The sequence below is a fragment of the Monopterus albus genome, unplaced genomic scaffold, assembly GCF_001952655.1.
Source record: "Monopterus albus unplaced genomic scaffold, M_albus_1.0 scaffold23.1, whole genome shotgun sequence".
Classification (NCBI taxonomy): domain Eukaryota; kingdom Metazoa; phylum Chordata; class Actinopteri; order Synbranchiformes; family Synbranchidae; genus Monopterus; species Monopterus albus.
Window position 1 is genome coordinate 805,306 of NW_018127903.1, and position 15,888 is coordinate 821,193.

The following is a 15,888-nucleotide window of genomic DNA, read 5'->3' on the forward strand; positions in this document are numbered from 1 at the left end:
GCTGTGGATAATGCATGATCAGTTCCTCTGATAGTCCAGAAGTTGTAATGAACACAGTCCACCATAAATGGTAAAACATCTATTTTTGTAATATGTCCATTACATTCTATGGTAATTACATTGAAATCCAGTTAATTAAAGCAGCTGTATTCCCTTTCAACTTGCAGACTGCATGGGAAATCTGCGTAGGAAGTGCACAGAGAAAACTCCTTGACTCAGATATCAAAACAGAGAAAAGTAAAAGAACATTTAGGAAGGATGTTTCCTCTGGTCCACATTAGCTTGGCTACACTTTGTGTAAATTAAATTAAGTTTCAAGGACTGTTAAGTGCATGGATTTTTTTTTTTTTTGATCTCTAAATGAGTTTCTAACTTCACACAACAAACCTTCTTCACAGCTTTATTTGATCAATTTTGTTGCTTTTCTCTAATCAGAGATTTATTTTATATGCACAGAACCCTGTGTCTTTCTGTCCGGCCATAAATTCCCATAAGGGATAAACCTTGCCTGGATATTTTTGGGGACCGGCGTGGACACATCCCACGGTGCCTCCGGCTCTCTGTATTACTTCAGACTGGCTGTGTGGGTCACACTTTGTGTTCAGCTAAGACATCATGGCTATCAGTCCTGATACGCTTTAAGTCAGTGTGTGTGTGTGTGTGTGTGTGTGTGTGTGTGTGTGTGTGTTTGGGTGGGAGAGAGAGTGAGTTGTGCTGTCCTTAAAACACAAACCTGCTGATCTACGTCACTGACTCTTCGGACTCTTGGTTCTCTCCATTACCCTTTAACCTTATTTCTCAACCATCACCTTAGTGTGCATATGTATGACTCACTCTGTATTATTACACACACACACACACACACACACACACACACTCATCTCCCCCATCTGCTCTGTTTTTTACGCCAGCTCCTCTTTCTTTCTTTTCTTGTCTTTTTCTGTTTATCTCTCACTTTCTTTATTGTACTGTAGTTAGTCATGGGAGAGGAATTCCTCAGATTGGGGTGGTGGCAGTGGGGGAGTTAATCCAAGCATGGCTAAGATGTGGCCGGGTGTGTTTATTGTTGTACAAAGATGTATTCATCCACTTTCTCTCGATGCCTGTCATTAAAGACTGTAGCTTTGTGAGTAAGACATTGGGATTACTTGGTAGTAAATAGAAAACACACCCTGCATCTTTGTTTGAAGCACTACAGAAAAACTTTAAATTAGAATGAAATGTCAATTAATGTGAGATACCTCTATGTTTGTGTGAAGTGTATGACAAGACTTAAACATATGTCCTGTACAAACTGTTGATGATATACAATTAAATCTGCCAAAATGATGTTTTATCAACTCTTAGTGTATATGACATATGACAGTCACCATTACATAATACACATTTTTGTGAAGGGCTAGTTATGAATCAGTAAGACAACAAACTTGCTGGAAAAAGTTAGCTGAACATCTTTAAAAGTAGTGTAGTTTTTCCTCTGTTATAATGAGGACCTGTTGGCCACCTTTACTTCCTCCTCAGCTCTGCCATCTGGTCCTTAAGTTCTTCAGTACTGCAAAGGTCTGTAAGAGGGACTCTCCCACTAATACTGTACCATGGATCTGTCCTTGTTTAGGAGTGATAGAGTAGGGCTGAGAGAAAAGGAGAGAGTCTGAATAGGATGGTTTGAATTCTGCTGGAGAGGAGGCTGGCATGCCAAAAAGTGGGAGAAACAAAAGAACAGAGAACTGTGGCAATGTTAGAAATGCACACAAAACACAAAAAGGAGCATAAGTGAACAAAAGCCTACTTCTTAAAATTGTTCGCTGGCCAGCGAATTGTGAAGTCCCACTTCGTCTCCAATGAAAATACACCCCCGTTCTGGGTTGTCTCTCTGTTTTGGGAACTCTTTTGATATGCAATTAGCATTTCATCCAGGCCCAACCGGTTACATGCAATGAAGTAATACCCTTTCTAATTTAGTCCTTTGGTCTGCGAGGCTGTGGAGCACAACCTTGTTTAATCCCCTGAAAGTGCCCTTCTGTCTGCGTCCATCACTGTGTCATACAGGCTAATCAGTCAGCCAACGCTCAAACTGAAAAACATTCTAAATTGCTAACGCACTGGTTCCTACTCAGTTGGAACCACTTTCCTTTTTCTACATCCCTCCCGCTCCACTGTTTCCTAAGATGAAGAAAAAACTCTTGTTTTTAGTTAGGGATGCCAGATGCCATTGGCTCAACTTCTTAAGAGCAACCGACCACGGCCGTGTGTACAATGCCTCAGGAAAACTCTCCCTCTCTGTTTCTTTTTTCACAGTAAAATGCACACTTGATTGGCAGCCTGTGAAGAAGAAATGCCTGGCTTGAAAAGTATCCTCTGACAATACCCTGAAGGCTGACCTCATGCATTTTTGTTCTTTGGAGAGATGTTCATTCAAGTGTTTTCTCATTCTCCTTATGTATAATGGCATCATTCGACTGCAGTTCAGGACACTGCCATCATAACTTCCCCAAAACCTTTCTCCCTTTTCTTGTTGGACTAATGTTAGGTTTTATGTTTTCCCCCTCAAAATAAATTAAAATCTGTTTTTTGGGTCAGGTTCTACAAAATAAGTCCGGTGAGTAATGTAGATTTTGTCTTGATTTAATGATGTATGTTTTAAGTCTACTCACTTATTAAGTTTTTAATTTCTATGACGAGAACATTCACTGATCTAAAAATACTACATGTGAAGTGCAATTATGGGCTTGTGAGCTGACTGGGAATGGCAGCCGTGGCTATGCTGGGCTGAGAATGGACGGTGGGTGGTTTCTGAGGAAGGGCCTGACACACACTGGGCTAGTGGCATCTCTTAGCGTGAAGTGCAGCTCAAACTGAAAAAAAAAAATAGAACAGAGGAGGCACCGTGGCTTTGGGCCAACCACATAGCTTGAGCCTAACTGGACTAATACGGAAGCCTTTCTATGAAAAGTGTCTATGTATTAAATTATATATGGGCATTATTATTAGGTTTGATTTTATTAGATTTGCTCTATTTAATTCAGTGTTTTGGGGTTTTTTTGTGACTAATAGCCCAGCCAGTGGTTCACAGAGTACTTCCATTTTCCAGTGTTTACAACCCTAATGGACCGGTTGAGGATTCACTCCTGTTATACATAAATACAGATTGATATACACAGGCGTGGTATCTTTCTCTATGTCTTTCTGACTACCACACCGTCTGTCTTTCTGTGTGTTGCTGTTTACTTATCTGTGTATCTCTGTCATACTGTCTGTTTGCATGGTTGGTTATTAGTGTGAATTTTTACAGACGAGACACACAAATGTTCCTGGATCTCTGTTTTATCAGTTGATGTTAATGGCCCGACTGATTCCAGATCACCAACCAGAGCTGACAGTGAGCTCACAAAAAATCAAGACATATTTCCTAGTTAAAAAGAGAAATTGAAATCAGTCACTGAGGAGGCATGACAGCCTGTGAGATCACATTTGTGTTAACACATGTCAGCAGCCCAGTCACCTGACTCACTGCAGCCAGCACATGCCACTTTCTATACAGTGAATCCTGCACTGTCACGCTTAACACTGTCCTCTGACTGTGAATCCTGCAGTGAATAATTCATACTAAAGATTACAACGCAGAGGCCACTGTCAGGAGAAACCCTAGAGGCATCAGCGTCACTGACCCCAGGAGCAGCCTTGCAACCAGACACCTCCTCAGCACCTCAGAGAGGACTATCCAATAGATCAGTGAGTGAATGTGTGCGTATGTGTGTGGTGTGTCTGTGAGGATGGGAAGCTGTTTTAAGAAGCGCTGACCGATGACTGGGTCACACCAACTCTAGCCAACACTGATATCACTGGCTGATCGCACTTGAGCCTGCCGGGAAGGCTGTCTGCTGGTGAGCTATCCATCACATACAGGGAAAGGAGTTTGTCTCCAAGAAGAAGGAAATGATAAGACACGTGAAAGAGAGAACTCAGAAGCTCTAGAGGAGTGAGTAAATTCAAGTGGATATAGTATACGTGTACGTTTGTGTATGTGTATGCATTGCTCCCTGTACCTTTGATCTGAGCTTAGCTGGTGAAGCGTGTGGGCTTAGTGACATTCCAGTTGTAGCTCAGTGCTCAGCACTAAGAAACTTTCCTGGCAAGAAAAACCTGTGTGGACCACAATTCTAAATCACTCTGCATATTGAAAAGAAGACACCATTAGCTGGAAATATAAAGGATAAAGTAGTTATAGTAAAAGCAGACTCGAGGTCAAGCCTTAATGAGATGGTAATCCAATTTAAACAACATTTTTAGGAATTCAGTTGTTTGTGAAGAATGATTTGGAATTGTATTTAGCCTGTAGGACCTATACATAGTGGGTAGTACATATTTATTGGATGTTGTGTTCCAGGAAATAAAGTAATATATTATAAAAGAAAAGTCAGCTCACTGAGGTTGAAGCAACAGAAGAAGTTACTAAAAGTAATTTTGTATGTTCATGTGAATTCTCTTTAGTTGTGGTGTTGTCTGTGTCAGGCCCTGAAGCCCTTCACTTTATGCTCCTTTTGTCCCGGATGGTTGTGATGGACACTGTGTTTTCATTTTTAGAGCTCTCCAGTGTCCTGGCCTGTCACCCTACTGTCTGAGCATTTTGGATGCCTATGCTGACACTGGCAGCTCTGGCTCTTGTGTGTGTGTGTGTGCATGTATGGGGCTATGATTCTGTCCACCTCTCTACATGGACTCTGACTTCCAGCTATATCAATGTCAGAGGTCTGCGCCAGGCGCTCCATGTTGCCTTTTGCTGTGAGAGACAGATCCTTGGTCGCCCTGTAACCCCTGGGGTCAGAGTTGGCGCTTCAAATAATGCCAGCACAAAGACTGCTCTGCCACTTAGAACAGACCTGTGCCAGCATCTGCTTTGTATTAGGCCCTTTGAGGGAAGTGCGGCATCTGAGTCAGTGGATGCAAAAGGGACCACCCCTCTGTCTTAAAGTAGGGGGTTAGGAGTTTGGATGCTTGCTACCATCCATCCAAAAGATTGTGGTCTAAGTGATGTTAAGCGATCATTTGGAAATTCAAAAGTGAGGTTCTGAAACACAAATTTACTGAAGAAATAGTGTGTGAGAACTGAAACCAGACATGGCATCTATAGACTGAAATTAAATGAAAACTCTGCTATTCTTTATGATAACATTGTGATGAGTTTTACCAAGTTGTGTTCAATGAAATATTGCCATGACATTTAATGCCTTATCCAATGTAACAGAAGTAGGCAGGCATCCATACTAGTAGATGCTTTGGAACTGCACACACCCTCAGGTGCAATATTATCCATCAGCGTACAGACTAGATTACTGTGGACTAATACTGTGTAAAGCAGTTTCACTGAGATGATGCAAGATAAAGGGTTTGTCACTCAAGCTCTGAGTCACTGTTTCAGCCCTCTTCATCCAGCGGCACCCTCACCTTTGTTCCCCCTTAGTTTCACCCTCTGTCGTCCCCTGCTACCCACCAGCTCTAAATCCTTTCTTGATGGATTTTCCAGCAGTCTCTTTAATGTGACACATGTACACACAAATACAGTGCATGTGGCACTTGCCTTCAACCTCATCACACAAACTCTCACGCACACATCTGTAACATCTGCATCAAATGATTCTGTCAACAAACAGCTTCCAAATGCTACTACAGTGTCTTATACTGATTGATGGATGGTTGCTATTTAAACACTTGCCAATACTGAAAATAACTCAGATTAACATTACTGGAACATACAAAAATTGAATATTTTGTCCAGCTTTCCTAAAGGATTTCTGCACGTGAAAACAGAACCAAACAGCATGACTTCATCCATCATAGCTGCTGATGTTCTTTTTCAACCTTGTAATTAAGAGCAAAGATCTTACGTGTTCATACTGTTGGTAAGGCGACGTGGTGGAGATCATGAATGGGATGGATAAAAAGCAGTAGAGTGGGGAAATAGCAGACAGCATGGTCACAGTTTAGTTTTAAGTTGGCTCCACCGCACTTGTCGTGCTGTGTTTTGTTGTGTTAACCATGACAACTGTCTCAGTGGCTCCATCCAGTTTTAGGATTATTCTGGGTGACAGAGTTTATCAGGAGAGGAGAAGAGTGAGAAAACTGAGAAAAGGAAACAAGAAGCAAAGTTTAGGGCAGAGGGGTGCAGAAGAGAACACTGGACCAGCTCTATACCCTCTTCAGGGTGGTGGAGGGTTCATGGGAGTTTGCCCAACCAGTCCGCATGTGTTTCGTGGATCTGGAGAAGGCATTCGACCGCGTCCCTTGCGGCACCCTGTGGGGGGTGCTCCGGCAGTACGGAGTCCTGGGGCCCTTTGCTAAGGGCTGTCTGATCCCTGTACGACCGGAGCAGGAGCTTGGTTCGTATTGCCAGCAGTAAGTCAGACTTGTTTCCGGTGCATGTTGGACTCCGGCAGGGCTGCCCTTTGTCACCAGTTCTGTTCATTACTTTTATGGACAGAATTTCTAGGTGCAGCCAGGGGCCGGAGGGAGTCCGGTTTGGGGACCACAGGATCTCGTCTCTGCTTTTTGCAGATGATGTTGTCCTGTTGGCCCCATCAAACCAGGACCTCCAGCGAGCACTGGGGCGGTTTGCAGCTGAGTGTGAAGCGGTTAGGACGAGAATCAGCACCTCCAAGTCCGAGGCCATGGTTCTCAGTCGGAAAAGGGTGGCTTGTTCCCTTCAGGTTGGTGGAGAGTTCCTGCCTCAAGTGGAGGAGTTCAAGTATCTTGGGGTCTTGTTCATGAGTGAGGGAAGGATGGAACGGGAAATTGACAGGTGGATCGGTGCAGCTTCTGCAGTAATGCTGTTGATGTACCGGTCCGTCATGGTGAAGAAGGAGCTGAGCTGTAAGGCGAAGCTCTCGATTTACTGGTCAATCTACGTTCCGACTCTCACCTATGGTCATGACCGAAAGGCCAAGATCCCGGATACAGGCAGCCAAAATGAGCTTCCTCTGCAGGGTGGCCGGGCGCACCCTCAGAGATAGGGTGAAGTCACCCGGGAGAAGTTCAGAGTAGAACTGCTGCTCCTCCACATTGAGGGGAGCCAGCTGAGGTGGCTTGGGCATCTGTTTCGGATCCCTCCTGGATGCCTTCCTAGGGAGGTGTTCTGGGCATGTCCCACCGGGAGGAGGCCCCCGGGGAAGACCCAGGACACGCTGGAGGGAATATGTCTCTCGGCTGGTCTGGGAATGCCTCAGCATTCCCCCGGAGATGCTGGAGGAAGTGTCTGGAGAGAGGGAAGTCTGGGCATCTTTGCTTGGACTGCTGCCCCCGCGACCCAGTTCCAGATAAGCGGAGGAAAATGGATGGGTGGATGGATGGGTGCAGAAGAGACGCGAAAAGCAAGGGTTATTGGGGAAAGCAGGAGTGCAGAAAAGATCATTAAAGAGATAGTGTTGGAGGTGCAGAGTTACACAGGAGACTATGTGAAGCTTCATGCTGAATTTATGAGACTACCTTGAATGATCACATTTATTCTGGCATGACATTCATGTGGTAAAGAAAAATAAATAAAAATAAACAACTGCTTTAACAGTAATGTAGCAAACCCACCAGTGACTTATTGGTTACTTATTGTAGACAAACTTTGTGAAAGGAGGTGATTTTTAAGTCTTAAATCTCCTGTAAATATGTCTTTCTCATCTGTTTTTTATGTTCCTATGATCCTATCTTTACTCTTATTAGGCTAGTGTGTCACAAAAGTCTCAAAGATTTTGATCTTGTGTGTTTTCTGTGCAGACTCAATCTTTATTTTTTGCAATGTAAATGTACTTTTTTTAATCGTGACACACTCATATGCATTGTTTTTGTAGAATTTGTCTACTATCATAGAATATTATAACAGATCTCTGAAACACTACATCTAGTGGGTATCTAGTGCACTGATTGAACTAAAAATTATCCATGCATAGCATTATACACTGTCCATCTTTGCTACATCTTTTTTAATGTTTCCTTTGTTTTCATAGGAATGCTCCCTGTCCTCCTAGCTGGGCTGATTCTGGCTTTGTCCATCCCGGGCACTACATCTCTGTCGGCCACATTGCGGTTCTTGGGACAGACCGACTTTGTAGTCAACGAGAGCAGCACAGCTGTGATCCGGCTGGTGGTGGAGAGAGTGGGGGACCCGGTCAATGTGACAGCTTTGGTTCTGGTAGGACACGGGGAAAGTTTGTCACTGATCACTCATTGTGTTAACAGTACTTGTCAGCCTATTAGATCACCTCTTCTATTATGTCTGTATTCAAACAGTATTACTCATCAGGCCCCATAGTAGCAGCTCTGATACATCATGTAATGTGAAGAAGAATCAGTCACCTTGCTCTGTTGCTGCGCTGTCATTTCTATGTCCAGTGAAAGAGAAAATCAGTGATATGTTCATCTATGACAAAAAGTGGCAGCGACATTAAAGACACGGTGTGTTTGCAGACACTGTCTTGGAAATCAGAGAACAGGTTTTGGCTTTATGTCCTCCATATGGGGGCTAGTGTCAGCTGCTCACAGTTGGTGTCGGGAAAGGCAAGCTGGAGTGTGGCTGGGGGGTTTCTATGCCATATTAGTTAATGTTTTTGACTTTCTTCTTGGAAACTAATGGACATAGGCACAGTAAACCCAAGATCAAGTAGATAAAGGCTCCAACAGAAAGAAAGGAAAGAAGCTGGAATACCATATCTGCTCTCTGCTAGCGGGAAAAGCTGATGGCATCAAGCCAGGGGCAGCAATTGGCTCAGTCGTAGATACAAATCATCATATTTGTAGCATCCTGGGTTTAAACCTGTTTTTGGTCAGTTGTTCCACATTGCCACTATCTCTTTGGTGACTTGCCTGTTCCTCTTTCCTCTGCATTTTGCACTTTCAAATATATGCAGAAAAGATCTCAAACAAACTGCACAAAGAAACATGAATCTTACTTTAGTGAAACAGAGAATGTTATATTTTCTGGTTTCATTCAGCTAGAGGGAGTTGACACAGGGGACTTTGAAGCCATTAACGCTGCAGCCTTTCTCCTGTCCACTGAGTCCAGTAAGACTGTCTTCATCGCTGTGAAAGATGACGACTTGCCTGAAGCCGATGAGACATTTACCTTCAATCTTACACTACAGGTAAAGGACCACTGTTTGACTATGGTTTTTGTGATTGTGTGCCAACATGTGAATGCAGTCTTGTACCAGATGCAATTATGTGCTAAATGTCTGTGGGTTGATGGTATCTCCTCCTTCCTCCCTCACATCCATCTCTGTCCTCTCTGGAACTCCAAGCTTTCTTTCCAAAAAGTCCCAGTGTTCTAATTCTGCCCTTGGCCGCCTTAAACACTAACCCAGCTACTAAGAAATAGGGAGCGTGGGGGCGTCACAAACTAAACCCTGAGAGGCTCTGATTTTCAGGGTCTTTGATATGTGTTTTCTATAGGACTACCGGGGCTGGCTGGGGTGGGGCCAGATGTTGTGTACGTCTCTGAGGTTCCCTGCTAAAAGACACCTTTGTCAAAAGAAACTAACTGTGACAGCCACAGCCTTAAGACACATTAGATTAAAGAGGTTCTCTCATGCACTGCCCCCATTGACATCGATGGGCATGTCTGTTCTGTGGATTTCACTTCTACATAAGCTGTGTGTTCACAAATGGCATTTGAAACACTACTGCAGATGAAAGCGTAGTCTGTTACAATGAATGAATGGATTCACAACCAAGTACATTCAAATCTTTTTATGCATTTTGAGACCTTTTTTTGAAGACAAACACACCCCATCGTCAGAAGGTGCAACTTTGTACTTTATTCTTGTCTAGTTACTACTTAAAGATAAAAAATAAAAAATGAGATGGATAAATAGTTGCTTTTTTAGCAATAATGTTACTGTGCTTTTGCTGTTGTGCATTGTTTTGTATAGGAGAACTATTCACATTTTAGAGTTTGAAATTTATTTTTAAATAGTATACAGTGTAAGTCCTTGTGAAAGGAATTAACATCCTGGCCCAGGATGCCTGACACCTAGAGACAATCTCCATGGTTTCGTGTAGCCTTTAGCTGTCATGTTTGATTGATGACCTGGGGGCTTGGTCTTGCTCTCTGCCTGTTGTATCCCTCACTAAAAGACCTAAGACAAAGGTCATTGTGAGTCATTGTCAGCTCTGTACATGTACAAAACAGCAGCATCTCGGAGCTCTCGTGTTTTCTTGCCAGCATTTTCATTTTTATGCTGTGTTCTTGAGATATCTGTTTAACATCCAGAAGCACAAGCCCTTATTTAGCCTGCTGCTACAGAGAAAGACCAGATGAGGCCCACTTAGCTCTTCTGTTTAAAAGACAGCGGAGACAAAGCTTTAGCCAAAATCTGTCCTATCGGCTTACTGAGGGACTGTCTGGAGGATGAATGTGCAAAACAAAGGGTGTCATAGATCAAGCACAAGTACGAAATAAAGGATTGGTCAGGATACATTTATCATTTTGGACAGTTAAATCCGTAAAATATGTTTTGATACAAGATATTGTACTAACATTGTTACAAATGATGATGGCAAAGCAAGATTTTTTTTTTTAATTTAGAAATAGTGTAGAAATTGTTGTGGAGCAGAGCAGGTGCAGCACTGTGCAGGAAGAAAAGGTAGATATGCGCAGTGGGTTGTAGTGCATTGACTGGGGGAGGCAGGATTTATGTAGCTGGCTTTTAAGTAGCCAATCTGTGTATGTGTATTTGGGCAGACATGGGTATGTACATATGTATGTCTGATACAGGCTTCATGCTCAGCTAGTGGCTTGACTTTGGAAATGTGGATTCAGTCTCTGTCAGTTGAAAGCTACAAGAGCTCAGCACTGTTACAGCAGGGAAATGTCCTGTTTGAATAGAAGGATGAATGAAAAAGGCCTAAGCACTTTCTGTTGTTAATATTCTCCTTTGCTTGCTCCCGCCTTAACATGCACACTTGTACACATAATTGGTTTTGCTCTGGACTGTGTTTGACTGAGACAAATGTATAACAGAAAACTGTGCTTCTCTTTATCATATTATGTCAGGATTCTCATAGCTTATGAGTTTCTCGAATGCCACTGTATGCTGCAAAAAAACTGGATGTCTGGTGGAAGCCTGTGCTTTTGAGCTCAGATGGTGGTTATTTGCACAGTTTGGTCCATGACATGGTTGTGAAGGTCACTAATGAAAACTTGAGGAAGGTAAAGACAGTAACAAGGCTGTAGTCCTTCTCATTAGTAGGGCTCAGAAAAAGGGAAACCCCTCCTCACACAGATAATAGGTAATGGTTCTTTTTGTTAAGTTTAAACCTCTCATTGTAAGCCTCGGGAGTCACTATGTGAGTTTAAACTATGCTGAGATTTTAAATTTGTCGCGTCTTAGTGCCAAATCACAGAGCACAGCACAGTCTTGAGGAGGCATCCCGCTGTGAGCTAACCTGACAAATCAACCGGGTTGATACCAGTACTTCCTATCTTTGTGCCTTCTCACCAGGACCTCTCAGTGGGGGCACAGGAATAAAGTGAAGACAGTGGATAAGGCAGGCGTTGTGGTTTTTCTCATGAGCATGAGTGTCAGGCAGAGTTTAGGATGTGTAAATGTACATGCTGTATATTTGGCCTGGTTTTATCAAACCTTTTCAATTGTCCCTTTTTCCAGAGTTCCTCCAATGGCGTGACATTGGGCACACCAAACAAGGCAACCATCACCATCCTGTCCAACGATAATGCCTTTGGAATAATTGCCTTTAATGCAGTAAGAAACCCCTGTCATCCACATAAATCTTCATTTGTTCTTTAACTTTGTCTCGACCATTACAACCTATCATTTCTAATTTCCAACTGTTAATTCAGTCTACATCAGTTTTTCACAGTTACTCACATAATACAAATATTTATGTAACTGTGTTATTAAGATTACTCACTGTTACCTCTGAAGTTACAATTATAGATGTGAACATTACTCTCAAAAAATAGCAGCTTTGGGTAATCAATTACACCACCTGTTGTGAATATATTTGCAGTATATTAATCCTGCTCTAGTCATTTTCTCAGTTTGTGGTGTGCTGCATCAGATTTACTGTATGCTTCTAATACATAGCTGGCCACAGCAAACTGCACTTGCACTCTGAGCATCCACTTCCATTTGTAACCACATTCTTAAAAATAGAGCCCACCGATGTTAGTAAGTAGAAGTAGAACATACGGGTTTCTGGGTGTAGTGATTTGGACATATCACTGCAGAGATGGGTTCAATCATACCAGTATGATGGCTGTGGGAGAAGTGACCATCTGTGGTTGTGGGTTTCCAGGGGCAATAACATTCCCTGGACTGACCTATCAGTTGGAGTTTATGGCATTTCCATGGTAGCTGCCCTGCTAACCTGAGATAGTCTTATACACTGAACAGACTGGGGTTGTGTTTGTCTGTGTTGTCTGTCCCACCCTCTTCATCTCAGACTGAGGAGATTGTAGTTGATGAACCCAAAGGAAGGAACTATTCTGTGCCTTTTACCTTAATTCGAGAAAAGGGAACATATGGGACTGTGACGGTGACCTTTGAGGTAAGAGGGCAATGCACATTAAACCAGTATACCCAAGACACTTGAAGTACAGTATAATACTTGTAATGTTAAACACGAACTGACAGTATTATAGATATGTTTCTGATAGCTGGACCTGTTAGCCTATTATTAAGGATGCTTTTGCTTGATTTTCCCACTAGTTAAAAAAAATAATCTCTGAATGAGTTTGGAGACATAAGATCTGAACAGGAACATGTGATTCTTTGACGCATGCAGTTCTATGGCAGATAATTCCATTATTTACTTGCAGCATATTAATGATAAATGAAAATCTACAAGTAGTATATGAACATGCCAAACATCACCGTGTCTCTTGTTCAGATCTCCGAAGGTCCAAACCCTGCCATTGAAGATCTCAGTCCAGACAGAGGGAACATCACCATGCCTGTAGGACAGGCTGTAGTGCACTTCAGTGTCCTCATCCAGGATGACCAGGTATTGAAACGGACTCCTGTACCATGTAAACCACCAACATGTCACATACAGTATATGGATCAGCTTGTTTCCATCTGTCACTAAAGCATGGCATGATGAATTTGTTTTGTTTCATTTTTATCTTTTTGCAAGTTAGATATTCACTGTATATGAATATACAACTCTTTTTATGTGGACCAGATCCCAGAGGATGATGAGGTGTTTTCAGTCAGGCTAACAAGCGTGGCAGGCGGAGCCCTCCTCAGGCCCAACGCCAGCAGTGTCCGGATGAGAATCCGGCGTAATGACAGCCCACTGCGGTTCACCCATTCTATAATAGCAGTAGCGGAGTCTGCTGGAGTCGTCGCCCTCAATGTAACTCGTGGTCGACTGACTGAGGATGGGCCAGTCATCGGCTCTGTTGACACCCAGGTTCCTTTCCATATATCCAGTTACTTGTTTACTTTTGACTTTAAAGAACAGGGCACAATCCACCAAACCAACTTTAATTATATATGTACAATATATGTAATATAACTATGTACAGTATATACAGACTGGTGACAAATGAAAGATGTTTTAGTAAGGTCCTGGGCCACCACATGGCAACAGAACAGCTTCATTGCACATTGGCATTGACTCTACAAGTCTCTGAACTCTACTGAAGGGATGAACACCATTCTTCCAAAAGATTTTTACTTATTTCTTACCTAAGGATAAGGATAATTACCTTTATTTGGCCAAGCATGTTACATACACACAAAGAATTTGTTTCCGGTACAGAACTGAGGCAGCCATTTGCGGCGCCAACTCACACCAATGGCTCTAACCATCGGGGGCACCGGGCGGGTTCAGTGTCTTCCCCAAGGACACTTCAACATCTAGACTGCAGTCACCATGATTCAAACCTCCAACCCTCCAGTTGGGAGATGACTGCTCTACCCACTGAACCACAGTCGCCCCATTTAGTGTTTTGATGATGGTGGTGGAGACCCTGTCTGACACATTGCTCTACATCTCCCATAGGTGTTCAACTGGGTTGAGATATGGTGATTGTGAAGGCCATAGCATATGATTGGCATCATTTTTATACCCATCAAACCACTTAGTGACCCATCAAACCCTATCGCTGGGGATATTATCATCCTGGAAGAGACCACTTCTTTAATTTGTCACCTGTCTGTGTGTGAGATGAATGTATTTAAAACATCTGGAGTGTACTGTCTTTAGGTCTCTGTAGATTACATGGTGGTGAGTGGTGAAGGACTGGGCAGTGCCACACCAGCTGTGGATTTCCTCGACCTACAGTCAGTCAGAACCATTACATTTCTTCCATTTGCCTACAAGACCAGCCTGCAGTTTAACATCATTGATGACAACGTGCCAGAAATAGCTGAATCCTTCCATGTGGTCCTGCTGGAAGAGACCATCAGAGGAGATGCTGTGCTAGTATCACCTAATGCTGTGGTAGTGACCATTGAACCCAATGATAAGCCTCACGGTGTGCTGTCCATCAGCAGCGGTGCAATCATTCAGCCAGTCAGCATCAATGAAGATCTGACACAGAGGTAGATAACTTATGGGTACTTAGGAAACTGTGATGACCTATATAGACAAGGGGATAGGTACTGTAACTTCTTTAATAACTATTCTGATATGTATATGTTCTCTAAATATAAGTGCAAAAGTCATAATAAAAAGAAAAGGATTACATTGAAGATTATCACTCCCACAGGTTTGATGGTATCGTCATTGTAAGAAATGGAGGCAGCTATGGTGCCGTGTCTGCCAACTGGTCCATCAGTAGAAACTCCAGTGATCGCTCCCCAGTGTCCGATGATTTGTGGCCTGCAGCAGGGACTGTAAAATTTGCTGCTGGTCAGGTGACTGCCATAATTCCAATAGACATTGTGGCAGATGATCAACCTGAAGAGGCAGAGGCCTTTGTTCTTAAACTGCTGCCCAATAGTGTAACAGGAAATGCAGAGGTCAACGAACCCATGGAGGTCAGTTTAGTGTATGGCAATATTTATTTAATTATACTGTAATTACTCTGTTGGTATAGAGTAATGAGCTGGTAATGGAAAGAAAACAAAGGCTGTATTTGTTAGTGCATGCATTCTTCAGATCTTGTGCTTTTGTTATTCCTGTGTGTGACCTACTGTAAAGTACAGTGACAAACTTGGCACAGAAGTCAACCCCTTTGTGTGTCACATTTCTCCATGGGTGTTCCCTTAATGTGACTGAATCAAAACAAAGTGGAAACAGCAGGCACACTCTTTGTGGTGTCTGTGAGTTTATTTTAGGAAGTGTGGGTGAAGTGGTGACAGCTTTTATAGCTTCACTCTTTGCCAAAACGTCTTGGCTATGTGTGAAAGCAGTGGGCTGATATAAGTCTTGTTTATGTTCAAGGCATAAGATAAGACACACACTCTGCTTTGGCCTTATACAAACACACATCAGCACACCGTCTCAGGTTACGAGACTATAAGGTCTGTTTGCTATCTATGCAGAATGAGTTGACGCAGCAGAAATTCCTTTAACAGTAGGACAATTTAATCAGTGTTAATTGTCTTTAATTTTTACAAATGAGGTATCACACATTAAAACACACACACATTACACTAAGCTGTAAATGAGCTATTGTTAACATGCCAGCCAATGTGTCAGGCAAGTGTAGATTTCAGGGAAATGAATGAGCCTCAGTTAAAACTACTCATGAAAACTACACTAGCAGTCTGAGCAGAGTTAATTAAAGATGATGCCTCTGTAAAGTTAGCTCAGGGCTCCTTTTTACTACTTTCGATCTGACTTGTTTTCTTTCCTCTCTCTATTCCTCACGAGGTCATCTTATGACCTAGGATACAGTCTTAGTAACACAAAAACAAGATACATAACAAA

At 42.7% G+C, this 15,888-nt stretch overlaps 1 protein-coding gene across 1 annotated transcript in view; it reads left to right on the forward strand.

The window, feature by feature from the left end:
• adgrv1 (adhesion G protein-coupled receptor V1) overlaps positions 1 to 15,888 on the forward strand; it is a 95,170-nt gene that overhangs the window by 3,714 nt on the left and 75,568 nt on the right. The window contains 8 exon segments of the mRNA XM_020594633.1: positions 7,992 to 8,176; positions 8,976 to 9,125; positions 11,649 to 11,744; positions 12,448 to 12,552; positions 12,895 to 13,008; positions 13,189 to 13,419; positions 14,218 to 14,555; positions 14,723 to 14,993. Of these exon segments, the coding sequence (XP_020450289.1) occupies positions 7,992 to 8,176; positions 8,976 to 9,125; positions 11,649 to 11,744; positions 12,448 to 12,552; positions 12,895 to 13,008; positions 13,189 to 13,419; positions 14,218 to 14,555; positions 14,723 to 14,993 (1,490 nt within the window).